This window comes from Rosa chinensis, chromosome 5 (genome assembly GCF_002994745.2).
Source record: "Rosa chinensis cultivar Old Blush chromosome 5, RchiOBHm-V2, whole genome shotgun sequence".
In the NCBI taxonomy this organism is placed as follows: domain Eukaryota; kingdom Viridiplantae; phylum Streptophyta; class Magnoliopsida; order Rosales; family Rosaceae; genus Rosa; species Rosa chinensis.
The window spans coordinates 12,049,451-12,067,385 of NC_037092.1; the positions used below are offsets into that span (position 1 = coordinate 12,049,451).

General features: G+C 39.9%; 3 protein-coding genes across 3 annotated transcripts; all 3 read right to left on the reverse strand.

Moving 5' to 3' along the window:
* Positions 1–3,623: 3,623 nt before the first annotated feature.
* Positions 3,624–4,613, reverse strand: LOC112167980 (putative germin-like protein 2-2). Its single transcript, XM_024305089.2, has 2 exons — positions 4,368–4,613; positions 3,624–4,269 (listed from the first exon to the last, which is right to left on the reverse strand). Exons 1-2 carry the CDS (start codon positions 4,477–4,479, stop codon positions 3,734–3,736), a joined length of 648 nt encoding a protein of 215 aa, XP_024160857.1. The 5' UTR covers positions 4,480–4,613; the 3' UTR covers positions 3,624–3,733.
* A 748-nt stretch (positions 4,614–5,361) lies between these two features.
* On the reverse strand, positions 5,362–7,963 carry LOC112167978 (tubulin beta chain). Its single transcript, XM_024305087.2, has 3 exons — positions 7,453–7,963; positions 6,749–7,018; positions 5,362–6,273 (listed from the first exon to the last, which is right to left on the reverse strand). The coding sequence occupies exons 1-3, from the start codon at positions 7,844–7,846 to the stop codon at positions 5,600–5,602; spliced, it is 1,338 nt and encodes a 445-aa protein (XP_024160855.1). The 5' UTR covers positions 7,847–7,963; the 3' UTR covers positions 5,362–5,599.
* Positions 7,964–12,587: 4,624 nt separating this feature from the next.
* LOC112203168 (wall-associated receptor kinase 2) lies at positions 12,588–15,527 on the reverse strand. Its single transcript, XM_024344174.2, has 3 exons — positions 14,648–15,527; positions 14,366–14,533; positions 12,588–13,807 (listed from the first exon to the last, which is right to left on the reverse strand). The coding sequence occupies exons 1-3, from the start codon at positions 15,525–15,527 to the stop codon at positions 12,588–12,590; spliced, it is 2,268 nt and encodes a 755-aa protein (XP_024199942.1).
* Positions 15,528–17,935: the final 2,408 nt, after the last annotated feature.

Genomic DNA, 17,935 nt, shown 5'->3' on the forward strand with positions numbered 1-17,935 from the left:
GCCTCATGGCGCCATGATTGTGCAAAGACAGGCCATACATGGCCAGTGCCGCCTACCCCCTGCGGCAAATACATGGCATTGACGCCATAAACTCCTCTCTCTACTTCTCAAGTCTATTGTGACACTATGGCTTCACCAAAACCTTTATTGGTTGATTATAAAGCCCATGTTTCGTTCTGTCAAGCCTGTTATTTAGGATTGAGACCATCCTATGCAAAGGAGATTGAGGAAATATTTCCATTCTTACAAAGAATCTAAGGGAATTCTATGGATTTGATCAACCAACTTGCGGACCATATAGATGTTTTATGGTGTTGGTTGATACGCAAACACGCTGGTCATGTGTTGTGCCATTATCCACTCGTAATGCTGCTTATACTACACCCCTAGCACATAACATATGGCTACGGGCTCACTACCCAGATCATCCCATTCAGTCAATTTGACTTGATAATGCTAGAGAGTTTACATCGACAATTTTCGATGACTATTGCATATCATTGGGTATTGATATCAAGTATCATATTCCCATGTACACACCCAATTGGTCTCGTGGAAAAGCCACCATTAAAACGACTACAATGGTAGCCCGGACATTGGTAATGCGCACCAATATTTCCGCTTGGGTTATGCAATAACGCATGCAGCTATGCTAATTCGTCTACGACTCATAGCAGCCACTCAACTTTTATTTGCGTTACAGCTAGTGACTGGGTTCGAGTTTAATATCTCGTATTTATGCATATTTGAGTGTGCGGTTCATGTGCCAATTGCGTCGCCACAGCGCATCAACATGAGTCATTGCAACGAATGCATATATATATTTGTTGGACATGAGTCTCCAACTATAAGTCCGCTATATAGAACCCTTGATAGGCGATCTCTATTTCGCTGGATTTGCGAATTGTCACTTTGATGAGACAGTCTTCCCGTCGTTAGGGGGAGATTAGAACGTCAATGTTCAACAGGAACGACAGGAATTGTCGTGGTCTGTCCCCACTATGTCTCATCTTGATCCCCTAAAAGTGACGAGATCACATATACCTGCTGCAAACATGCCTGCAAGGATTGATGTCCCCACAAGAGGACATGGTGCCACCCAGAGAAGATGGGTACTGCACCACTACCATGGATGGTAGCATGGTGACGCCACAAAGGTGGCATAATGGCATCATAGGCCATGGGTTCCGCTAGAGAGAGTAGGAGACCCATAGGTTCGATGGATTCTCGCCCTAAGAAGAGAGCGAGTTTGGCACAACTTGATCCATTGATCATTGATACTCATAATCCGTCTCATGAGAATATTTTGGATTGTGGTTATGTCCAAGAGACATCGTTGGGGGACGCCTCAATGTTAGAACCAATTCTTGAGAATATAGAGATCTCTACGAACTACACTAGTGTACATGAGGACGTGGAATTATTGAGACCAATGACATCGAACCTTACTCCGTTGAAGAATGCCAACGTAGAGAAAATTGGCTTAAATGGAAAGATGCGATCCAGGTTGAATTGGATTCACTAACGAAGAGGAAGGATTTCGGGCCTGAGATGCCAACACCTCCTAACATAAAACCTATTGACATTAATAGGTCTTCGTTAGATAGCGTGATGAGAAAAGGAGATGGTAATCTCGCCTTATGGCGCAAGGTTTCTCACAACGCCCTGGAATCGACTACGAGAAGACATATTCTCTTATAATGGATGTCATTGCACTCCACTACCTTATCAGTTTGGTAGTTTCCAAATAACTGAACATGCAGCTTACGAATGTGGTCACTATGTATCTCTATGGGGATCTAGATACATAATATAATGAAGGTTCTTGTGGACTTTATTTACCCAAGTCAAGTGGCTCTAGACCACGGAGCGCATTTACAACGAGGTTGAAATGCTCACTAAAATGACTACTTGATTGGGAAGGGATATGATGAACTATGCCCACGCGTTTCCATGACAAGTTCCGGATTTGCAATGGTCGCGGTTTATGTTGATAAACATAATTGGAACCCTTGAGAGTTAAGGGAAACCGCTGAACACCTGAAATCCGAGTTTGAGAGGAAGGACCTTGGGAGAACACGGTTTTGTCTAAATTCAAAACTTGTATACCGTGTCAAGAGACATTTTTGATAAAGTCAAAGATGCCCCATGGTCGTCCGTAGTCTTGGCCCTAAAAGGGATCCGTTTCGTCCCAGGGATGATGACGAAGACGTGTTGATAGCGAAAGTGCTTACTTATGTACAATAGGCGCATTATTGTACTTAGCACAACACAAGACCAGACACCTCAATTATTATGAACTTGTTGGCTAGACATAGCCCCGCGCCAACGCAACACCATTAGATTGGTATAAAGACAATCTTTCGATATTTGAGAGGTACGATTGATATGGGCTTGTTCTATCCCTACAGAGAAAAGAGACGACGGAAGTGTGGGATCGGACCCCATAAGGCAAAATGCCACCTTCCGTGCTCCTCCTCCCCTCCATCGAAATGACAACAAGCATTTCTAAATATTGAAATGAACCAAATCCGATCAGAGGATAATGTAGCGGACTTATTTACTAAGTCGTTACCAAAATCCACTTTCGAGAAACATGTGAAGAGCATCGGATTGAGAAAGTTATCCGAACTCCCATGATTGTAGCAATCAGGGGGAGATATTGACATCAGGGGGAGGCATGATGTCTACATGTTCGATCTCGAAGAGTGAAGGACGTGTTGTGCTCTTTTTGTCCTTCGACCAGGGTTATTTTTGTCCCACAAGGTTTTTGTTACCTGGCAAGGTTTTTAACGAGGCAACAATTAAAGCGTCATCACCAAGTTTGAGCGGCACAAGGGGGAGTGTTGAAGGATATCGACATAATGTGTGCCTCTTCAAACTAGGGTTTAGAGTTGTAATAGGAAAGTACCCTAGGTATACTAATTGTATTCCGATTCTGTTACCTTTTGTGTACTCTGTAAACTCCCTATATAAAGGGCTCCTATTATCAATAATAAACACAATTCTATTCTCCTACAACATTCACTGAATTGACGTGTAGCATGCATAAATATTAAACTTCTTCTCTGATACGGACATAAAGCCTGATTTGTTCCATTCAGCGCTGCTGTTTTTTAGCTGCGACTTTCTCCGGGAGATCGAAGAGGTTGGCTAAGCAACAAACATACTTAAATTAGCAAGTAGCAAATTGACTAGTAATGATATAGAAACTCACCAGTTTTGAGCTGGTGCTTTACAAAACTACCAAAGTAACTAATGTACACTGTACAGTCACTCCCCATCTTTTGAATGGTAAAATCCAATAAATACACCAATATCAGACTATAATTATAAGATTGGTTAAGGTTTGGATGGAGAAAAAAAAAAGATGGAATTTATTAAAAAAAAAAAATCACGATTTCATAGTTCTCATCCTCCAATTATATTTGGCATTTTCATGCATATCCAGAAAGGAGAAAATCCTGTCCTTTAAATTGCCCAAGGTTTCATATGAGAAGAAAATTAAAATAATGTCCATAGCATTTCTTGAAACAACAAAATGAAACGAAATAGTAAATGGATCACATTGCTAATTGAGATTTACTTGTTGAAGTAACTGAATCAAACAAAAGACACCAACATGGTTGCACCGACAAATGAACAATATACAATTTGCTAAACAAATCACACAAACTCGAATAAAATTGCAATGCCCTTCAACTTAATTATAGCTGGCGATCCATATTGAAGTCTAAAACTTGGCTTGAAAATCGAAGACTATGTTCTTATCCACTTGGAAAGCCTTTGCAAGAACATCGGCAGAGATGTCTGGCTTTGACCCGAACACTGCGTTGGCAAGGGTAATAGCACCTGGATTTTGGCTGCTGAGAGCTGCAATGGCGACTGCATTACCTTTTCCAACATTGTGCTGGAAATGCGCTAGTCCTACTGGGAACACAAACACATCACCCTTCTGAAGCACCTTGGAGATGAGACGGTTTTCAGGGTTGGAGGTGACAAAACCCACTTCTAGGCTACCTTCAACCACTGTCAAGATTTCAGTAGCTCTAGGATGAGTGTGTGGAGCATTTATACCCCCTGGTGCATAGTCGATACGAACTAGGGAGATACCAAAAGTGTTGAGTCCTGGAATCTGGGCTACATTAGCAGGGGTCACCTTCGAACCAGCAGGGTTTGATGTGTTGCCTGCTAGGTGCAGTCCACTGAGGAAGAAGTCATTGGCTTCGACAAGCTTGGGGTCCTTGCACACATGTCCATTCACTGGTACTGAAATTAGTACATTGGAAGTTAGAAACATATCATAAACACCAACTGATTGTTATATCGCATATGAATATGAATATGATTTGAGTTACATAACCTACCTGAGCTTGTAGACTCAGCCACACAAAAGTCCTGAAGAGAGCTTGGGTCAGAAGCAAAAGCAACGGAACAAGTTATGGCAAGGAATGCCAACAATAGAAGCTGAGAGGCCATTGACAAATTGTCTGAGACAGAGCAAGATCGACCCTAGTTACTTTGCTTAACTTTGTAAAGAAGGATAGGTGGAACTTGAATTGTGGATAAAGACCATTGTATGAGGCTGCTTTTATAGAGAGAGCTTTGGAGCTTATTGCACCTGCATGTTGTCCTCTGCCTTGAAAAGGTCTAGCTTCTTTAACAGTGTATGACAAATTTTTTACCGATGCTTGTCTTCTTTCACCTCATTTTGTTTCAGATGCCGGCACTGGGTTACTCTTAAACTTGTAGGAACTGTTTATTCTTGAAGATTAGGTTCAGGAGACTTGTTCAGTTTTCAGATGCCGGCACTGGGTTATTCTTAAACTTGTAGTAACTGTTTATTCTTGAATATTAGGTTCAGGAGACTTGTGCAGAGTATTTTCAAATAATATCTTTTACTAATGTTAAAAACTTAAGATCTATAAAACTTGGGGGCTTCCAGTAACGTTTTATTTCTAATTTTGTTGATATTTTAAATTTTTAATGTATGTGGTTTTGGTTTTCAGTTTTTGTTTGTAACTTAACATGGAGAATAGTTTTAGGCCTTTAGGGACATTTGCCATTTGTCAAATAGAAAGATGCAAAATGAAAGAAAATTAGTCAGTGTGAGGAAAGAGTACAGAAGATACCAGTAGAAAAGGATTCACAAGCTTTAAGTAGGAATTTCAAATATTTATTTTGTGTCTTATATTTTTTGTCATCTCTCATTTCTCATCTTCCCCTTGCTTTCTCTAATATTGTTTTGCACTAAAAACCAACGGCACCACCAGATAAGCTTAAAGGGCGAAAAGAAATGGTAGGTCTGCACGTTGAGCAATAAAATATAAAAATGCAAGTTCATCCAAACAAACACAATTCTTGAGTAAAGTTGTGCAAGGATTACTACAGAAAAATTCATCATCAAAACATATTATTCACATTATATGCCCTACAACCGAACATTCAAATCCAACACAAAAGCGTTTTAATCAAAAACCCGTCTCTTATACAACAACCCCACAATAGATTTCATGTTGATTCTAAATTGAATGAGCATTCAACAACCACTCGTACATAGTAACCCAACAATACAAGATGAAGAAACTGCAACGACACATCAAGCAGCAACCTCCTCTTCCTCCTCCTCATACTCCTCCTCATACTCGGCAGTTGCATCCTGGTATTGCTGGTACTCAGCCACCAGATCATTCATGTTACTCTCAGCCTCGGTGAACTCCATCTCATCCATTCCCTCCCCAGTGTACCAATGTAAGAAAGCCTTTCGCCTGAACATAGCTGTGAATTGCTCACTAACCCTCCTGAACATTTCCTGGATGGAAGTTGAGTTCCCAATAAAAGTGGAAGCCATTGCCAAACCCTTTGGTGGGATGTCACACACACTGGACTTGACATTATTGGGAATCCACTCAACAAAGTATGAGGAGTTCTTGTTCTGGACGTTAATCATCTGTTCATCAACTTCTTTGGTGCTCATCTTACCACGGAACATGGCAGAAGCAGTAAGGTAACGTCCATGGCGTGGATCAGCAGCACACATCATGTTTTTGGCATCCCACATCTGCTGGGTCAACTCGGGCACAGTCAGAGAACGGTACTGCTGTGATCCTCTTGAGGTCAGGGGTGCAAACCCAACCATAAAGAAATGGAGACGCGGAAAAGGGATAAGGTTGACTGCAAGCTTTCGAAGGTCAGAGTTCAGCTGTCCAGGGAACCGAAGACAGCATGTGACACCACTCATGGTGGCAGAGATTAGGTGGTTAAGATCACCAACTACAATAAAAATGCAAAAAATATGTATCATGAGCATCACCCTTTTAATAATAACATAAGATAAACAAATATATCATAGTTAATTTGTAATAGAAACTTGTTTCTCAACTGTTGGATCATGTTCTTCTGGTTGTGTCCCCTGATCTGAAAATACATCTAACATTTACTGACTTGAAAAGCAGGTACTCATTTAAGAACATTGTATGTAGGGACATTGTTAATTTATTAACTCTATCTGCTCATGGAGTTGCAATTAATTAATTTTAAGATAACCATTTATGAAAAAAGACTAGTAGAGCCACCATAAAGATGACAGCAGTAGACCTCACAACTCACGTATCCATGGTTACAACTTATGAAAGCATTATATCATATTATAAGAGACCAATTTCTGATGTAAATAGATTTTTCATATTGTTTACTTTAAATAACTCTTCAATCATTTCAACTACCATATATTAAGATTTGGACTTACAAGTAGGGGTGGCAAGCTTGAGAGTCCGAAAGCAGATGTCATACAGAGCCTCATTGTCCAAAACCATACATTCATCAGCATTTTCCACAAGCTGGTGCACGGAAAGGGTCGCATTGTATGGCTCCACAACCGTGTCCGACACCTTTGGAGAAGGAAAGACCGAAAATGTCAGCATCATCCGATCCGGGTACTCCTCCCTGATCTTCGAAATAAGAAGTGTTCCCATCCCTGAGCCAGTGCCTCCACCCAAAGAATGACATACTTGAAATCCTGTTCAAAACAAATCACAAGATTAAAAATCCGAACCAAAGCATTAAACACTCATCCCCGTACAAAACCAAATAGAAAATTAATTAGGCATTTTAGTAAGAATAATTGCTCATGGTCTTCATTATTGCAAAATAATAATAAAAAAAACCAAAACACTGTCACACTCCAACATAAAAAGACAAATGATTCACAAATCTAGAGATAGAATCTCACTGTACAGGAATCACATACAATAATTAACCTGTAGATATAACAAAAAGCAATCTTTAGATTCTGATTTAAGAATTATTAATTTCTATTCCTCCCATAAACAGATTGTAACAATAAATCTCACAGCTTTAATGGCATCCGGTGCATGCTTAACAATTTCATCAACAAAATTTAAACCGAAAATTAAGATAAACACAACTAATTAATTTCGAATTCGATCATACCCTGTAGGCAATCGCAATTCTCAGCTTCCTTACGGACGACATCAAGAACCGAATCGATGAGCTCGGCGCCTTCAGTATAATGGCCCTTGGCCCAGTTGTTCCCGGCCCCGGACTGGCCGAAGACGAAGTTATCGGGCCTGAAAATCTGGCCGAACGGGCCGGATCGGACGGAGTCCATGGTGCCGGGCTCGAGATCCATCAAGATGGCGCGTGGGACGTACCTTCCGCCGCTGGCCTCGTTGTAATAGACATTGATGCGCTCGAGCTGGAGCTCGGCGTCGCCGCAGTAACGGCCGGTGGTGTCGATGCCGTGCTCGTCGCAGATGACTTCCCAGAACTTGGCGCCAATCTGGTTGCCGCACTGGCCGCCCTGGATGTGGAGGATTTCTCTCATGGTGGTGGAGGAGGGTTTCGGATTTTTTTTTTTTTTTTTTTTGGGTGCGAGGAAATGGGAGGGAAAGAGAAGAGAGAAGAAGATTGGAGGAGAGGGGAGAGGGTGAGATTTTGGGGTGTGTGGCGTTGTGGGGGCTTTAAAAGGGTTGGGGTGTGGGAGGGATTGTGGGGTTTTTGTAGGGTTAGTTTGGGGAATATGGGATGCGTTGTCATTGGTGGGGTTGAATTGGTTTCTAAGTTTGGTTACAACTCATCGCAATTTTTGGTTTTGGGATTTTTTTTTTTTTTTTTTTTTTAGTTTCGAGGAATTATTAGAGTGGTTTTCTAGTTGGTTCTTATGGGGATTTTGCTTTTTCTGGATAATCCAGTCCTCTTTCTGTTCCTATTTGGGAGAGCCAAGCTAGTAAAAGCTACTATAATTGGATTTAAAAAAAAAAAAAAAAAAATCAAGGGTGGCTGCGTATGTCTTTTTATTTTTTATTTTTTTGAGAATAAGAAACCTTTATTGATAATAACCAAAATTACATCATACGGGAATGATCGGTGGTGGACATGAACTCCCCACTCTCTTCCCTAAAACCTCAACCAGTTACAGGTCCGTCATCAAGAATGACCTCCATGAGTCGAAAGGGCCCAACCCCTAACCATCTATAACGCACAATCTCTCGGGCTACAAGAAATCCCGAGAATCTTGATACCACCTCATTGACAATTGCCAAAACCAACGCTCTCTTCCACACCGTGTCCCAAAGATACCAGACCACGTGCAAGGATCGCTCGTCAGCATATTGACCATAAGATAACACCAAAATTAAACTCATTCGTCCCCAGGAATGACACCACATCCATGGCACCTCAAATTGACCCAACCCTAGCTCAACAGAGTAGGGACATGGTAATGACCAAGAAAACCTAACCAAAAACACAACTTTAAACCAAAGCACAAATAAAAAATAGCCGCCAGAATCCTCATTCTTCTCCCTAGTAGCCTCGCCGATAGACCACCACCACCACAAGGTTACCCCTTCGAGCTCACGCCACCGGAGAAGCCCAGAGCTCCGAGAGTTTGCGTCCTTCAGCTTAAGAACTTGAGACCACCACTGCAATCTCCCCCTAGCATCCCACAGCAGAGAAGCACCCAGCGCCGTACGATCCATGGCATGCCGCCGCCATGATCCGGCCATTAGCCACCTACTCCACCCCCTGCGCCGCCGTCGATCGCCCATTACCAATCATCTACCCCAGCGTTGCCACCTGAGAAAAGAGAAGAATCGTCCACAACCCAGACCGTCTGATAGAAAGCAAGATTGAGAGGCCAGAGACCCCAATAACCCATCCGGCAACACCAGCCGCTCGTCGATGCAGTAGGGAACCACAATCGACGCTGGGCCGCCGCAGGATAGGCTACGACCTTTCCCCTGCGATTTCCAACCCTAGACTTCTTTGCTAGTTTCTCAGAGCTATCTGACGGGGTTAATGTTCTATTTTATTTTCTTTCGGCTGCGTATGTCCTTAAGGTTGAATATAATAGGGAAACATAAAACCTGAACCTCATCTTACAATAAGTGATGAGAGAGCATCCCACATAATAACAGGAGATTCCACTAAATCTATGTATTCAAACATGCACCAACTAGCAAAAATTGACATACCATCAATTTGGGCAAACTTCATTTGCTTTACGACGGTAACATATCAAAAAGATAATGCAATTACAGTGGCATAAACAACTAAACCTGCTTTTCCATTATATTGACGACTAGAACCATATCTAGCAACACTACATCATGTTATAAAGAGATTGCGACCATTTGACCATTTCAATGGCTCGCTGCCTCACTAGGCCGGACAAAGCACTTAGAGTGCACACACAAGCATTTAACCTGACTACCCTTACAAAATACATGTAGAAGCTTATTACATGTCAAAGGCGAGACAACACTAAACGATTAAAGTGAATAAAAATGATAAAAAGGACAACCCAACCAAGCCTGAAGAGCACAGACCACCAGCCAAGCCTGCCCTAAACCTAGCATGGCCACCTTTAAACGACCATACGCTATGTCGCACGGCCACTTCTTCCGGTCCGCCGACATCATCGCTCTACCATCCCCATCACACCACTGAGGAGCGCCACTCATCCCAATCCACCCCCTCCCCATATCGGCGCGGGTTCATTAGATCCAAACCAGATCGGGTCATTCCAATCATATTGGAGTATTATCGATCCGGCTCCACTAACACAAGCTCATCACTACCAGCCCTCCTCTAACCTCGCGACACCAAGCCAATCTGCTGACAAGGTCAGTGAGGAATGATTCAAGACCTGCCAGCCACTGCGATCTTCCCTTCCCTCAACTCACTCCCAGCCACTGCAATCTCCCCAAATAGTTCAAGATTGCAACAAACGAGGACCTTAAGACCGCATGACAAACCCAAACTAAGTTGATATTGCCTGTCTGATAATGGTGCCGTAAGGGCGCACCACAAGACGAGGAGAGAACTTTGTATTTTTTCTCAAGCAGGTGTAGACGCGTTCTTGACGGCCGGTTAATTAGTCTTTAATTCTTTATGTCTAGGGGTTTTTCTATATTTGTTGTAAATAAGTAAACTAGATTATGGAAATAACAGTCATTGGTATTTTCCTTTATGATTCTAACTTTTGCTCCTAATTTTGTGTATGAGTGTGATTCTTTTGCTGGAATTGATAGTCTAATGTTGTGTATGCATGTATTTTCAAAAAAAAAAAATATTGTTATATATGCATGGCTCGACAATTTTGGTTGCACGATGAAACAATGATGGTGATAATGTGGTAAACATATGCTGAAATTGATAGTCTAAAAGTGTAAAAATATACTTTTACAAGTTGATTAAGGGAATCAGTGGTTTAAATAATAATTTCACCACATGCATTGATCTACATGATTTTATAGGAATTAGTTTTTTGACATTTGAATCCATAGAATTCATTTACTTACTTGGAATGGGAGGGAATGATTACGGGGTAAATTTATTCTTGTGTTTACTAACACATAAAGGAATTGGAATGATTCCGGGTAAAAATATTCATGTGTTTACTAACACATGAAAGATCAGAATGGGTGTAGGTCTCACCTCTTTATAAGGAATCGATTCCTGAATACTCAGGAATTTGATTCCGAAGGGGGGAGATGGGTTTAGGAATCAACTCCTCCGGAATCAATACCGATTCCTTTCTTCTCTCATTCCAGTTGTCTCCGATTCATGATTATTTCCATTCCTAATAAGTAAACGTGTCATAAGATTTTAGTTTTAAGCTTTGGCCTTATTGACCAACTCAAGTTTCCTTACCATGAAAGATATATCAATGGTGTCCCATTGCTTATCTGCCATACAAGATCAATCATTGGTGTCCTATTGCTTATCTAAGTGAATTAGCATCATGCATGTATTCATGTTGCTTTGTTCTTGATTGCAAGTTTGCAACCCTACAAAAACCAAAAAGTCCGAACTGTTTAAGTACTGCTCAAAACTTCAAGCCCAAACCGAGAGCTAAATTCAAAACTCTTAATTAGAGTTTTGGAATTATGTCTAAAATTATGTTGTTTATTAATTTTTAGTTCAGAATTTAAATTCAAGAACTAAATTCATAACTCTAATTACGTGTTTTGAAATGATATCTAAAATTGTATCGTTCATGTTTACTAGAAATTAATACTGAAATTAAATTCAAAAAATCAATCTTTAACCTCAAAACAATGTACACAATTTAAACGAGCACAACATAGGAACATAACACATCGTTAGTGATGTATGTTCTAAGTTCTAACCCACACCATACGATCCCCACAATATAGAGCCAGGTTGTCTCTAGACAAAGAGTGGCTACCAACCAAGTTTCTCCTTTCAATCTTCTAAAAATATCTGATCAAGAATGACGTTTACACATCATTTTAGGCGGCCAAATTAGTTACTTTAATTATTGAACTTGTAGATATATTATAACAGTAGTGGATGAAAGGAGTAAATCAATCTTACTCGATCATCGGGCTTAATTATTCATGACGCAGCTCTCCACCCGTGAGCATGAAAACTGATAAATGTAAACCAAATAACTACCAAAGAAAAAGGAAAGCTAGTTACAAGATTGTAATCGAGTACTATGAAATTGACACCGATCTTCGTTTAACTGCTTCAAGTAACTATATTAAGGAAGAGATCTCCGGGGTCCATGAGTGACAATTCCTCCTCTCATAGAGTCACAGACACCGGAGATTTCCCCGTGATTGATACCCAACTTCTCATCTCTCCTTTTCACACTCCTTTGTTGTGCCACTGCAAATCGAAGGCTCACACCACTCAGCGTTCCCCCTTAACACCCAGTGACCCAGGTGATTTAGAGACTCCATCTTCGCTCCCCGCCATTAATTTGTTGGTGGATAATATCCGGGCTCAGACGTAAAATTTATTACTCATTGAGAAGAGAAGAAGACTGGAGCAAATGTACATGGTGATAGTAGAAAAATGATTCTCCTAGCATTATTTTATTGTATTACAAATTTCACTGCAAAGAACTACATTTATATATCGATTGATCAACTAATAGGCTAATAGCTAACCTTCCTCCTCCTCCTCCTCCAAAAAAAAAAAAAAAAAAAAACCACACAATAAAAATTGATAATGTTCTAAAAATACAAAGTCACAAACCACTATTGTAGTATATATACATATAAAGATAATATAGATTGATAATCGGCCAATTATCTACCATCATCGTACGACTTTAACATTTCATTTTGCATGCTGGCATACCTACTGACTGAACCACTAGAACTAACTTCACCTTTACCTTCAATGTAAGACTTGGAATTAGGAGAACCCAACAAGTACTCAGTCTCCTCTGGATAGAAATCAGCATTTTTCCATGGATGCTTTGCCGTAGTTCTCATTCCCTCTAACTCCATGGCCACTTCCTTCATCGTAGGCCTTTCCTTCCCTTTTACCCTTAGACATATTTTTGCCAAATTTGCCACCTGCTCAAGCATCTCGACATTTCCCTCATTCACCATGTCAGCATCAAGAATTTGAATCAGGCATTGTTTTTCAATTGAGGAAACAAATAAATATGCTAGGCTTCTTTCTGACTCGGGCCTAGCAAAAGAAACCGCCACTTTGCTCGTTAATAGCTCTGCTAGGACAACTCCAAAGCTATAAACATCACTCTTTTCTGTTAGCGTGTTTGATTGCATATATTCGGGATCTAAGTATCCCATTGTGCCTTGCACTAATGTTGCTACTTGAGTTTGATCCAGAGGAATGAAACGCGAAGCTCCAAAATCCGACTCTTTGGCCGTATAATTTTCATCCAACAGTATATTTGTTGCTTTCACATCCCGGTGTATGATTGGTGTGGAAGTGGAAGAGTGCAAGTATGCTAGTGCTCCTGCAGTTTCCGATGCTATCTTCAATCGTAATTCCCACGAAAGTGATGATCTTTTACCGTTTTTATTGTTGAATAAATGCTCAAAAAGAGTGCCATGGGTGATGTACTCATACACTAGTAAAGGCACTTCTGTCTCAAAACAACAACCTAATAGTCTCACCACATTTCTGTGGTTTATTTGAGAAAGCAAAATCACCTCATTAACAAACTGATCATGTTGAGTTCGGGCAGCAACTTTGGACTTCTTTATGGCCACCATTGTGTTATCCGGTAATGTTCCTTTATAAACAGTTCCATAGCCACCTTCACCAAGGATTCTACTTTCATGGTAATTGTTTGTGGCTTTCTCAAGTTCTTCTGAAGTAAATATTCTGGTTGTATCCACCCTTCCTCCATGACGAGCGAGTTGTTGCTGCAACATTAAGCCGCCATTTTCTTTGAAGTGCTTCTCTTTGAGTTTGATAATCCTTCTTTTGTTCATTTCCCAGTGAATCCATATTATTACAACTAGCAAAACTAAGAAGCCTAAACTGACACCTGCATATAAGAGAGAATCACAACCAAAGTTGTTTTCAAAATTAGTTCGTTTACTTGGGTGTAGGATTTTATAGTTTGAAAAGAAGTACAACTAAAACTTGACCTCTAAGTAATTATACATATATGTTTCTTCTATCTAGTTGTATTTTTTTTTTTAGAACAAATATATTAATATATGTTCTCGAGTTTGATCAGGTTAATATGGTTGAGCTTTATAAAGTAACATAAGATCCATCGTGGTTCTCTCCACCTGTTTGTCAACTCTTTTTAGGTTGAATTAGCTTTTTAGTTTTAACATGCATATGCTTTTCTTTTTTCAATTTTAAAACATTTGGTGACAGATCAGTTGGATCAAATCTGTTAATCTAATTTCTTCTATTTCAAACTTATATTTTGTTATTCAAAAAGTAGTAGCTAGCTAAAGTAACCTAGGTAACTGAAGGTATAACTGCATAATGTTCAACAAACAGAATTGAAATTGGATTTTTATATCATTGCTAGCGCAGCATGGATGTTAGTTGATATGTGTTGACAGGTAACTAGTACGTACATACATACCCAACGAAATTTTCAGGGACTTGATCTTTGATGTTGGATTGTTTGGTATGCAAGTCGTCGGGTCTTTGTTTCTGAAACCTTTCCAACATAAACATCTGTAGCTTCCAGGTAAATTTGCGCACTTTCCATTGTTGCAGGGGTTTGTAGGAGCTATGCACTCATTAACATCTGATTACAATTAAGTCAGGCACTTAAACAGAATTCTGAGCTTTCCAGATTGGGGCATTGGGCGCATACAAACACATATATTAATTAAAGAAGAGATAATTAAATATCACGCACCTCGGCAACCGTCTGGGAGATACGGGTTCCCTTCGAAGCCTGGCAAGCACTGGCAATAGTAACCAGACGGTTCAGTCCGGATGTCGATCGTCCGGTTCACACACCTGCTATTTGCCTTGCATGCATAATCATGCCTCTTTTGAGCTTCGGCACAACCCCCATCCTGAATTTCCCAATTAAGAATCACGGGAAGTTGTTGATTCTTGGACAGTTCTTGAAAACTTGTATTCGGGAAGAATGTGAACTCGCCTTCTTCCACGATGAAGGCGTAGCTGCATGGCTTGAAGTTCCATATGACGTCCTTATATTCAGAAAAGCTACCCAAAGTGAGAGTAAAATTTTTTAGTCCGTTAGGGAGTCCAGTTTGGCAACACCCAATGCTGGAGCCGAAGGAGCACGAGCCGTTAACAGCACTGTCAAGATTGTAACATATGGACATGCACGTGAGTATGTACCTCGCTTCATCATAAGGGTATTGAAAGTTTCCTTTGAAAATTGCAGAAGTGTCACAGCCAACAGCGATCAAGTTGTTTTTGGTACCAGAGATGGTGAAAGGAGGATTCAACTGGAGCGAAGGGGAATTGCTCGTGCTCCCCGTTTGATTGCCCTGTTTATCATAACAATCATGGGCTATGGTATTCCAAAATTGCAACTCACCTTCATCCAGGGATATGTTAGTAGCAATGATACTACCATCCGCCAATAGTGCTGTTGGGGGATGGGCAGATTCGTTACAAGTGATGTTGAATCTTTGTCGCAGATAACAACCATCCCCTATCCCGAAGGGATACGGGATTGTGAGATTACCACACCGGCCGGGGCATCCAGGCAGGGCTTGAGGAGGCAAAGCTTGATCAGATGCTGCTTCTATAGCTACCATTACCAATGAGATCAGCTGCATAATAAGCGGCCTCCCATGTAAGGCCATTACAAATACTAGTGAGGGTTAGCCTAGCTCCCTTGTATGCCTCCCTTTAATATAAGCAATTTGAAAGGAAGAATGAGTATTATTAGCAATTTCTCAAGATCCATATATACATTATAATGTTAAAGTCCGCGTAGGTTGAGGTCGTTGACATTATTTCCGGAAGTAAACGCAAAATTCATATGAATATATATTATATGTCTACATGTATTTATCAATGCAATAGTCAATTTTTAGTTAATTGAAACATTACAATCAAGCAAGGTAGCGGTCCACACCACATCTAATAAACAAACTTTTGAAAGCGAATATATGTACAACTGCATGTACAAGATACGATGTGGTCAACTTAAATTTGTTTGTGGACAAGCTACTGCTTGACTTGCACATTATCTTTTTATTATAATAAAAAAACTGCAAAGTTTATTTTAAGAACGTAAATGGAAAGTAAGTAATTGTCACTTGTCATCTCGGTGAGCCCAAGGAAGATCAGTTAAACAAGTAAAAAATTCCTCATAGGATTTTCTTTTTTTTTTTGGACAAAAATATTTTTCTTATTAAAGGTCGCACGACTTTTAGGGTTTTGAGTTTTGACGCCAATGATATATATAGATATCTAATGAAGGTTCGATCATAAACAGGCAAATTTATTATTTCTTTTAGGTCAATGATCTTTTTTCCCCAATCAATCAGCAATTGAGAGTGCATAAGAGTGATCACATTTTACCCACGGGACAGCCCGTAGCCTATAGCTAGATCAAGATGTGTAAAACATACACAATCAGGGAGCATATTCAAACAAAAACCAAATAATTCAAAGCAAGTAGACCTATGAAAAAGGCCCCAGTATCACTTGGTCTAGAGACATAAGTAATTACTTTGTAAGCTAAAACATGCATGATCAGGGAGCATATTCAATCAAAAAGCAAATAAGTCAAAGTAAGTAGACCTATGAAAAAAGCCCCAGCATCACTTGGTCTAGAGACATAAGTAATTACTTTGTAAGCTAAAACATGCACGATTAGGGAGCATATTTAAACAAAAACCAAATAATTCAAAGCAAGTAAACTTATGAAAAATGCTCAATATCATTTGGTCTAGAGACATAAGTAATTAATTTATAAGCTAAAAGTCTTGAATTCGACTTGTAGACTAGTTGTCATACATTCTTGTCACATAAGTGTTTATTTTGTAAGGTGAAGGTTATAAGTTCGATTCATATATAAAAACAAGAGAAAAATGTATTTAATTCCTTAAATGATTGAATTTATTCATTAAAAGAAGTCGAATAAAAAATGGGACCAGGATCTATACACAAAAGGCAAGAATAATTAAAATGTCCTCATATATATAACATACAATTAATAGTTTGTCAAATATAAAAAGTTTCGTCGATTCATTTGGTTTCGATGTTCTTCTGGCCTGAGTATGTCGCTTTGCGTGCGTTGCAGGTAGAAGTAGAGTTTTGGTGGACCTGGTGAGACTTGGATTGCATTAAATCTGGTTGTTTTGGGATCAAGCACGTTGTGCTTTCACTATTCGTGCTCATGCTTGGACTTGGGCCTGTGGGCTTGGGTTCATGTCAGGTGGTCGTGGATATGTGGGCATGGCGCAACTGGAGCTTGGCTGCGCAAGAATCTTTTTGTTTCTCTCTTAAGTTAGATCATACGAGACTTGAATTTATGATTTCTATTAATATTTTGTTAGAAGAAAATACTTTGTTTACTTCACCGGTAACACTACATCTTCCAGGTCCTAAAGTTTTCTGTTCTTCTCCATATTATAGCTGGTAGTTGGTGGAGTGCCCTAGATAGTATGTAACATAACCAATCGAGTGCTTTTATATATTAGTTCGTCTAGTTCAAGTTCACCACCCTCGGTTCTTCCCAACATGACATGCTACTTGGCGATTCAGAGTCTGCCGTTATTGGAAGTTGCATATCTTACTGTTATTGTGCGTTATTTTGTGTATAAGTTACGTTCACATTATCAGTTGATATAGAGTAGATAGAGTAGCTGTGTCGTTTATTTCTAAATTAAGAAAAATCTGTTTTTTCCTTGTTATTGTAAACGAGTGATTTATTTTTTCTTCTCTTCATCTATTACATAGGTTTAGCTATGTAAATGTTTTCTTATATATCATGAAGTTATACCGGAAAATTTTCCACAATTGTTGTCTTCAATTTCAACAGGTACCTCATTCACCTTCTTGTACCTCGTACGTGACCAAGTCCCCACTATATATGGTGTTCAGCTCTCCTCGATATCTGCTTGAGGCCCCAAAATGGCAAAATCCCAGAGGGCCACCAAGAAAAGTAGAAAACTGATGTAGATCGTTTAATGTGTTTAGGGGTCCATTTTGA